Raw genomic sequence first — 9779 nt, 5'->3', positions numbered from 1 at the left:
GCCAAGTCCATTGCCACCGACTGTTTTTAACCGAGAAACTCCAAATTAAGCAAAGGAATGAGTGAGTAAGTAAATAAATGAGTGATTGAAATGAGAACCTTTTCATTCTAATACAATCATGTAATATTCAAACTATCAAATTATACTGAAATAGTACCATAGAATGTAGCTGATGCTTTGTTCAGGGGTCACATAGTGCAATGAGGATTCTATATGAATTGAAGATCCAGCGAGTAAGATTGCAAACACTAAATTAACAGTGAGCACTTTTAAAGATGCACATAATATACAACATACATAATACATAGGCTAATGTGCCTGATACCAGCACTGGTCTGGTGCCGTCTTCTTAATGCTGTTAGTGCACCACTGTGTAATCTTTTATTGGTGCCGTTCATTTATAGGCATGCAAATTCTTGTTCCACAAGATAAAGTTACTGGAAAAGAGGACCATGGAGCTGATGGAACTGGACACCTTTGGACTTTTGTCTTCCTCAGAGGGTATGTATACAGTACAGGACCTTAACAGATCAGTTTTGTTATGATCTGCAAAAAGCTCTGTTATTTAGTTAATCATTAATCCTACTTTTACTATGCAACCCCACTGGTGCACGTCTGAGGATGTAAATATAAAACCTGGCGCTTCCTGGACACGAAAACAAACTGACCACACTGAGCGACACTCGGCAGGTAAGAGACAATTCAGTCTCAGAGAATCTTTGTTTATTTTTCACTCCTGCTGCATGTCACATTTTTCCCATTTTACTCGGCTTGCACTCACTTGTGTACAACATCAACAGTGACATTTAATGGTATTCTTGAGGTTTCGCCAGTAAATTAGATCTGGACCTCACCACTGCACGTCATGAGGCTTGTATTGTTCGTGCTGTGTTCAGGTAAGTAACTAGAGGCTGCTTTAAGGGTTTTTACAGATTTCTTAATTGCAGTGTGTGACATTTAATCTCCTTCCACAGCGGTCTTTCACTTTACACCGTCATCAAGCCGTCTACGACAAATCCATCTTTCAGAAAGTCCACATTCCCGGGAGGCTGCAACACAATTCTGTCAAGATAGGGAATCAAGAATCATCACACTGTATGACGATGATGATGCAACAGTCTCTTTCAGCTTAACAAATGAGACTATATGGGCCATGAGCTGGATCGGTCTTCGCCACAATCGAATGAGCAAGTCCACTTGGTCAGATGGCTCCGAATACACACTAGGTTTATCGGAGGTAAATCTGACAAATGGAGGGCAAATGTGCGAAGCGATTGATGGCAACAATTGGATCGGTTGCAACTGTTCAGATACAAAACCTTTCATGTGCCGCAAGTTGAGTAAGTTGAGTGTGTTTGCCTTCATGCTAGATTTTTTAACAAACATTTTCATGGACAACAGTGTCTGCCCCAGCAAATTTTCCTACAACTGCACTATCAGATAAAGGTTTACTTTGTTTCTCCCACCTATTACTTGATTTGTGTGTTACACCATTTAACTGTGCATCCTGACTTCATTAAGCCTGTCGGAGGAGATTTACGATTTCAAATAAATTATGCTCAAGAGACAATCTTCCATCAAATGGAAAAAATAAAAACTTAGAGATTGGAACTAACAGATCAAGGAAGCCAGACATTTACTGCATGAACTAATTCTAATTAAGTTCATGCATTAAGTACAAAACTACACTTCACTCATGTTTGCCAATCAAATTCCAATTGTCAGTTAATGTAGTTGATATTTTACAGTTTAGGTTTGGCGCTAGATGAACTGATTTAGGTTCTACAATGCATCAGAGCGTAATTCAGGCAAAGCAAAGAATGCATCTCCATATTGCAAAATAGAATTTAACTGAAAATGTTATCAAAGCTGAAATTACAAAACAAACATTTCATGAATAGCTCCCGCTCCTTTGTGAACACTTTACCGTAAAATTTGAACTATATGTTCTTGCAGATAATTCCTACATTCTGGTTGAAAAAGAAAAGACCTGGTGCCAGGCTCGGCAGCACTGCACAAGACACCACAGAGACTTGGTCAGCATCTCCAGCTTAAACGAAAGCGAGATAGTGATCGAAAAAGGAAAGAACAGAAGCTTCTGGATTGGACTGCTGCATGACGAGTGGGCGTGGGAAGACGACGGGTGCTCCACATTCAGAGACTGGAGTCCTTATGGGCCGGGGACAGACTGCACGGCTGTGTCAGTGCACAGCAGACCCTCATTGACAAGAACCGATTGTGAGAATGAAGCACTTGTGCTTTGCTCCAAAGGTAAGCGAGCAGTACAAGAGTAAAATTTCAGGCAATGCTGAAAAAAACGAAATCCACACAATAGCAGATAAGATGGTAGAGCTTCCTCATAGTTTTGTCGGTTTAAACCTGAACCACATCATCCACTAAGCACAGTCGAAGGCAAAGGCTTCTTGTGGTCTTAGTTGTTTGGCTTAGCCTTTAAGTTTTATTCGTTAATTTGCTTCAGGATCTGTGAGAATTAAGGTCATCAGAGAGAAACGGACATGGGAGCAGGCCTTTGACTACTGCGACGCCAAGCACTCGAGGCTTCTGTGGATCGAGAACGCCACCGATCAGAAGGCAGTCGAGGATTGGTTGGTGCACCTTAAAGACGCTGGTCCGCTCTGGCTCGGGCTTAGGCAGAGTCGCGTCTTTGGATTCTGGTTCTGGAGCAGCGACAGGATGGTGGAGTTCCCCGGGTGGAAGGGCAAATTGGTGCCGAAGCTGCCCATGTCGCATCACTGCGGCGCCATAGCGGCACTTGACGACTACCACTGGACCGATCGAGACTGTCGGCTCCAGCTTCCTTTTCTGTGTGAGGAGGACATTCCAATGATGAAAAGCTCAGAATTGAATGTGGAAAATCCAGCCAGTTCATGTCCTTAGACCAGAATATTCTATCCTGTTTACAGTTTCACAATGATTCATGGTTTAATAGATTTCACATTTCCCTTGCAACTATATAATATGTACACACAACCCAATGATATGTTTAGTTATTGAATTAAAGCAAACTTGATTACCTGAGGCAAAAAGTAATATTATGGAAATAAAGTCAATTCATCTTAAACCACCCTGTTGCTTTGATGCTATTGTGCCCTTTGTTATGGGATCAGTGCCACCAATTATGATTCTAAATGCATAGTTTTCATTTAAATTCACATAAAAACAGTTTAATGATAACATAACTTTCTATAAATTCAACTGAGAAAACTTGACTTTACATTAAAGAAGATCGCATTCATTTCTGTTTGGGATATTGCTATGGCCCTGATCACGATTTGAGGGCTTTTACTGAACACCGATTGATTCCTGTTCATCAACATTTCGACATTAATATCTACAAACTTTGTCACTTTTGAAGTTGCATCTGATATGTAGCTACTAAAGGTTTCTGCTCAAAGAAGAATCTGGCTGAAAACACAAAAGTCACAGACTCTCCTTGCCTGTATAAAACGGGTAACTGGTTGGAAAATCAAATAAAAGTAAATAAAAGGCAAGAAAATAATGCATGCATCAGACTAGATTAAAAGGATGATTAGTCTGGCCGAGGAAGTGAATTATTGTAAACCACAGAGAAAAAAGACAAGCGTGTGGAAATGGCATGAACAGAAATAGAGACAAGTGAAGAAGGGAGAGGGAGGCAGAAATGAGAAGCGACAAACTGGGTGCAAGTGATTGGCAAGACAAATGGACGGTGAGCGATTGAGGAGATGGGAGGAGTGGGACAACACGATGGTGAGATAGGGCTTGAAGACAGATCGCAGGGGCAAACAAGAGACAAACCACAGAGAGAGGATACACGACAAGGGATGGGATGAAACGTGACACGGACAGCTTCCAGGGGCGCCATTCACACTGTTACACCCTCTCTAAATCATCACACCGCTCGCAGTGTGAAGCGAGTGACTCTCTGGCGACTACAGCTCACTCGGCACCCCGACCACTGACCTCCATATTATGCAGTGAAGTTCCTCTGAGAAGACGTGGGGGGACATTTGACAGCTCGCCTGGTGTGTGCCCGGCAGTTAACAGATACCACGATGGATGAAGAGCGACTCTAGACTCATGCTACCAAAACTTTGAAAGAGTTGTTGCCATCTCACTGTAACCACCATTTGCCTGGCGGTTTGAGCTTTGAACCTTGGCTGATATTGACGATGATGAGAGCGAGAGGTCGAGATAAGTGGTGAGAGAACAAAAAGTGGGGAAGAGCCAGAGGGAAAGAGAGAGAAACAGGTGCAGATGGAGGGAGAGGAAGTGAATCGAGCAGCGGGCCTGTCAGACTATAGACGTCATGATGGGCGCCTAAGGCTCCTGCTGACACCGGAGATGAGAGGACATATTTAGCATAACAGCTGAAACACACATATTACAGCCTACAATCCCATAGGTGAACTACCATGTGCATACATAAGCCGAAGAAGCCCTCATTAGCAGCAGCAGGAGTCTGACTCACAGCTGGGGGGACGAACGAGCTCTAAAATGTATACGATTATTGGCATTAGGAAAGAGATGAGCGACATGTCAAGGACAAACCGTGTCCTATGCTACATGTATTTCTAAATCATTAATCATTGTCGCTACTGTGACGCTACTGTTAGCTTGTTGGTTCATGTAAACACAACTGAACAAACTGAAGACAACAAATCTATCAAATATCACACACTTAGCTCGTTGTGCAGCTATCTTGCTGACGGACCAATTCTGACCACATTTAGCTAGAAGTCAACATGAGAAGCAGAAAACACAGTGTAAATGTCACGGTATTGTAGAAACATACAGGTTTACAACTAACAGGGCTAATTTGGCTGCAGCTAAGCTACACTCATGACAGTATACCGCTGGGAACAGATCATAGATGTTTATAAGTGGTCACCGGTGGCTACTGGTAGTCTTTGCCCCCCAACTCTGTGGCGACGCTTATTCGTAATTAGAATTCCAGTCCAGACCTTCGACAACCTTTCATGAGGTTTCTGCCGCTAATGGCGGATTTCACAATATCTGCATGAGTAATGGCATTTCAGACATTCAGGGGTTCAGACAGCTAATTTACATTGGAAATTGGCCATCACAACTGCCCAGGGGTCATAGTGGTAGAGTTGAAGCAGAGGTGCGTGTGTGTGAGTGTGTGTGCATGAACAGGTGTGTGTGTTTCCATTTTCTCACTAAACCTTTGACCAGTGAGAAGTTCAGAGAGCGAGTCCCAACCTAACAATACTCTTTCATTTATGTGTTGGTTCATTTGTACACTAAATGTCTTCCTCTATTCCTTTCTCTTCCATCTCTCCTTTTCCCCTTTCACCACATTATGCAGACACAAAGCAGCCGGTTTTCTCTAGCACTTCTCTTTTACAGGGCTATGAACTCCCTATCACAAGTTATCCCACCCCTCCTCAGACAATACAAACACTTATCCCATTTGTAAGCGTGTGTGTGAATATCTGGCAATTTGAGAAGCAACAAAGCACAGAAATGTGTGAATCGGTGACTCCCCTCCACGCTGAAATAACTTTAAAATTCACTGAATTTACAAGCTATAGGGGAACACTTAACTCTTCATGAAGTGCAGCGAGGAGGTAAATCCACCTAGAAAGCTGCCTTCTTCGTTTTCACTCTCACCTCGCAAAAGAGACTGGATTCTCAAACACCCCATCATTTCTGAAACATAGTCTACAGCACATACAATGAGGAAAATGGGCAATACAGTTGGGACTTCAATCAATTATTATCACGATCGATTAATCTACTAGTTATTCCAATTATTAATCCAGTAGTTGATATTTCTATATGTATATGCTGAGTCTATGTCTTAGTGTGAGTGCGACAAGGAGAAATAAAAACGAAAATCGTAATCTTAATTGATCATTTTGTTTAATCGAGTAGTCGATTAGAATCACCTGAAGGTGACAGCCCTGAAAACAGTGCCTACCTCCTGAGACCTTCAAGAGACTGGAGCCAGAGGTCTGTTTGTGTGTGTATGTGTGTACTGCACCTCTATTTCAGTGGATACACAGTACACAACCCTGAAAAGCACCACGTCTGAGATTACCTTGATAAAATTCCCCTTTCAAGGTGACTTTGGGGTGTAAATTTCCCCATCGATGATAAGACACGGCAACACACACACATCTAGCATCATAACACATAGGTTCCCTACGCTCTTTGCAACTTCAATAATCGCTCCGTAGCGTTGCGTTTATCACCCTCGCGGACGTTCTAATCTGCCTTCGTCTCAAGTCATCTCAGTGGAGTCGTATCCATTGTTCCGTTATCATTCCCACATTTGCCGTTTAGTTGTCTTGAAAGCATTGGGATGTGCTTGGCTATCAGCAAACATAAACCGGCACATCTCAAGCCTGAGCACAAGCATCAGCTCCTATCTCAAGTGGTGTTTCCAGAACCTATAGGCTCGCCTACAGCACGTCATGATAACAAGAGGTGGTACTTCCGTAGCCTTTTTTTTTTTTAATTGCTAGCAATTTTCCTGCTGATGCCTAAAGCATGAAAATAAATCTTATAAGCCGAATTGATAGATCATACATGAAACAGAGCAACAAAGACTCAGTATGTGGGAATGGGGATGATGAGATTCTTTAGGTATGCACTGTTATAAAGGTGTAAGTGAATGTACTGCTGTGTAGCAATGGAGGTGTGTGTACAGTACGTACATATAAGTGCACAGTATATGTAATCTTAAAGTGGACTGTACATAGTGAAACAGATGTTGAAGAAAATAATGTATTCATAAACAGCAGGTAGTAGGTAATAATGTATAGTTCAACCTATGGCTTTTCAAACATTATCCATTATTTAGTTACTTATGAATGGAAATTCATACGTTATTTGAGGATTTTTGTTTACTGTTTTATGATGTTCCTGGAATAAAAAAATTCATGAAACAGAAAAAGGGTGTTTTACATTTACTGTATGTTGTAGTAAATAGGATGTAGATTTTAAATCTGAGTGCTATTCTACAGGTGTGTGTGATATAATTTATGCCTTTGTGTTTATAGTTAGTTGAGAGTTTATATGGCTTGTGATTAGAAAAACTAAATTAGTTACACAGAACATAAAATGTTGGGTATACAACAGAGGGAATTCAAAGTTCAACTCGGGAAGCTGTGCGTACGTTTGTACAAGCTGCAGAATTAATTCACACTTAGAGACATCATTGTACCAACTTCTGCTGTTGGTGTATATTAGTGCCAAACATGCTTTCAGTTACGAGGCATATTGCAAAAATGCAAGTAGTCGGTGCCATGGGAAAAATTTACAGTGCCAATCAAAGTTTTCACATTCTAGCTTTTACATTTTCTTGCTGTGAGCACACACAAGATGCAGGCTGCAGAGTCAATTAGCGTCTACTGCATTCCTGCGCTGGTATTGTGTTGTCAGCAGTTATCACATTTAATTGGCACCAATTGAACAATTATGGTTGTGTCTGTAAAATCCAGAGTACTGAGAAATAGGCAATTGGCTCTTACCACTTGAGGCAGTCAAACAGATTGACATTCACACATGCAGAATGCATATATGAAGATGCATTAGCAAGCATGTCAAAAGCGTGATTGTGTACACAAGTGGACAGTCGCGCACGCACACGCACACACACACACACACACACACACAACCACTTAATTGTGTTTAACAGCCAGCTGCTGAGCTCAGCAAGCACGCGAGGTCAGCTCATTTCCCACAAATGCATTTTGTGCAGATACTTCATAATTCATTACCGACTCATAACGTTTATTAGGGGGTTTGGAGTGCATTACCTGCGTTTCATTATTGATTGCTAAGTATCATAAGCACTGACTATGATTAAACAGATTCTGCAATTACTCCAAGGAACTCCAACATGAAATTGGGCTTGATGAGTAGTTTGCATGATAACCACATGTGTATTTAGACATTCACAGTCTTTATTGTTTTCCGTGACAACACGTGATTTGGTTTGCCCCGAGAGGTGCAACAGCTACGACACAAAGAACACCACATGACATTCTGACGAAGCCAAGCCCCATATGCACTGTAGCATCATGCACTTAAATATTATTGATTCCAGCTCTAATTACAAGGAATTCTGGAGAGAAGCTGTATGAATGTGTACACCCATATGATTTTCACATAAACATACAGCAATTAATGCAGATTTTTGTCCTACTGACACATTATTATTATTTGTATTATTAATATTGGGAGTATACTTTTGCAGGGCATGAAAACAGACTGCAAACAAGCTGCGTCCTGGCCTTTTTTGTCACGTCACACTCACACTTTACATTCAGGGTCTCTAACAGGTAGACATGTTGAAGTCAGGTACTGAACTCTCCACGCAACTTCAGTGGGGTCATTACCTCAGGGTGGACAGCTCCTGCCTAGACACCAAATGACTTTGTGGCAAAGAACTTTTCACGGCCTCTCATAGCCCACAATCCCAAGAGCACCGTTCTCATTAAAACTTCAACAGGATCTCCCTCTTCCCCTCTCTGGCACAGTGTGTGAGTGTGTGTGCATCACAGGCACAGACAAACACAGGCTGACTCAACCCTCTTGTGTGAGCACGCACAGACACGCACTCAATGCCACAGCTCAATAACACAACCCAACAAGCCTGGCATGATGCGACCAGTCACCAGGAATGCACTGAAAAGCCTTTTGGCATTTATTGAATGCAGGAGAGCGGAGGTGTACAATTTCAGCCATTAGATTAAATGCCCTGACGTCACAGGCGCAGATGAAGGGTTACGTGTGGCTTAAATTGTAGGCCTATTCTTCACAGGGATGTATTTTTCAGGATCAAATGCCATTTGGATAATGGCAGAGGGTTTTAAAAGGTATGGTTCTGGAATTTTCTTCCTCTTTTTGTCCTGTGACCAAACCTTAACGGTGAGAGTGGGAGGACAAGATGTAGAGGATGTGCAAATAAGTACAAATACACACAAGCCCGAAAGCTTCAGCACAATCAAATCTGCGACGTCAATGCACACTCGCAGAGGCATTACAGTTCATCAGCACAGGTATTCAGGTTGAGGCAGAGTGCATCAAAACCCTTTGGGTACAATGAGCAAAGCACTTATGGGAAATACAGGCTGCACAGCATCATGGAACAGGTTTGTGAGTTAGCGCGGCAAGGAGAAACTTGACAAAGCAAAGTACTCTACCATTCTTTTCAACTCAGACATTTGGCCTCTGGATCGTCTGTGCCGGCACGTTGTGATGTTAAATGGAATTTCTGAAGCTACAAGCCATATTTCTTGTCTTTAATGTTCAGTTCATATACTGCACTAAAATAGTTTTGTTGTGTTGACCTTACATTATAAATGCATTACAGAAGTAACAGAAGTAAGCAGAAATAAAGAAGAAATTATTATTTTATATGGTTACATATTCAAACTCAACTGGCCTTGATTTTACAATCTACAACATCAAAATTGTATTAAACTGGGTGAATTGAGGCTCTATTAGCAACAAAGGTCTAAATGTATTACAATGATGGCCATTACGCTTTGCTCTTAAACATTAAAATTAAATAATACAGCAGGAGCAAGCCTTCCTCCAGGATCCAAACCCCATGCTAAGCTTACCGTTTGATGCTCAGTGAGGTTCCAGCATAACCTCTGGGCTGTAGAAAATGAAGTATTTTCGAAATAAATTCAAAGAAACTACACAAAATGGAACGCTACAGCAAACTGCGGACTAATACCTGCGTGTATCACACCATCAAGCACATATTTGTGGCGCTCGAACGCAAAACTAACATTTCC

General features: G+C 41.7%; 1 protein-coding gene across 3 annotated transcripts; it reads left to right on the top strand.

Moving 5' to 3' along the window:
• Positions 1–438: 438 nt before the first annotated feature.
• Positions 439–3031, top strand: LOC143002052 (macrophage mannose receptor 1). Of its 3 annotated transcripts, none has more exons than XM_076151993.1 (5): positions 439–690; positions 824–896; positions 975–1340; positions 1957–2271; positions 2480–3031. In XM_076151993.1, the coding sequence occupies exons 2-5, from the start codon at positions 866–868 to the stop codon at positions 2896–2898; spliced, it is 1131 nt and encodes a 376-aa protein (XP_076008108.1). In that variant the 5' UTR covers positions 439–690; positions 824–865; the 3' UTR covers positions 2899–3031. The 3 variants fall into 3 exon arrangements, with proteins under 3 accessions (XP_076008108.1, XP_076008099.1, XP_076008118.1); XM_076151984.1 differs by having other exon boundaries at positions 801–896; XM_076152003.1 differs by lacking the exon at positions 439–690 and having other exon boundaries at positions 702–896.
• The last annotated feature ends 6748 nt before the right edge of the window (positions 3032–9779 follow it).

This window comes from Genypterus blacodes, unplaced genomic scaffold (assembly GCF_046128005.1).
Source record: "Genypterus blacodes isolate CSIRO-AG114 ecotype Tasmania unplaced genomic scaffold, CSIRO-AGI_Gbla_v1 ptg000007l_1, whole genome shotgun sequence".
In the NCBI taxonomy this organism is placed as follows: domain Eukaryota; kingdom Metazoa; phylum Chordata; class Actinopteri; order Ophidiiformes; family Ophidiidae; genus Genypterus; species Genypterus blacodes.
This window is presented reverse-complemented; position numbering and strand designations above follow the sequence as displayed.

Bases quoted from the DNA above. Each gene is read 5' to 3' on its own strand.
- LOC143002052 (XM_076151993.1), top strand. From the start codon at position 866: ATGAGGCTTGTATTGTTCGTGCTGTGTTCAG. The intron at 1,341-1,956 runs GTAAGTTGAGTG...ATGTTCTTGCAG, and splicing joins TTTCATGTGCCGCAAGTTGA to ATAATTCCTACATTCTGGTT. The intron at 2,272-2,479 runs GTAAGCGAGCAG...AATTTGCTTCAG, and splicing joins ACTTGTGCTTTGCTCCAAAG to GATCTGTGAGAATTAAGGTC.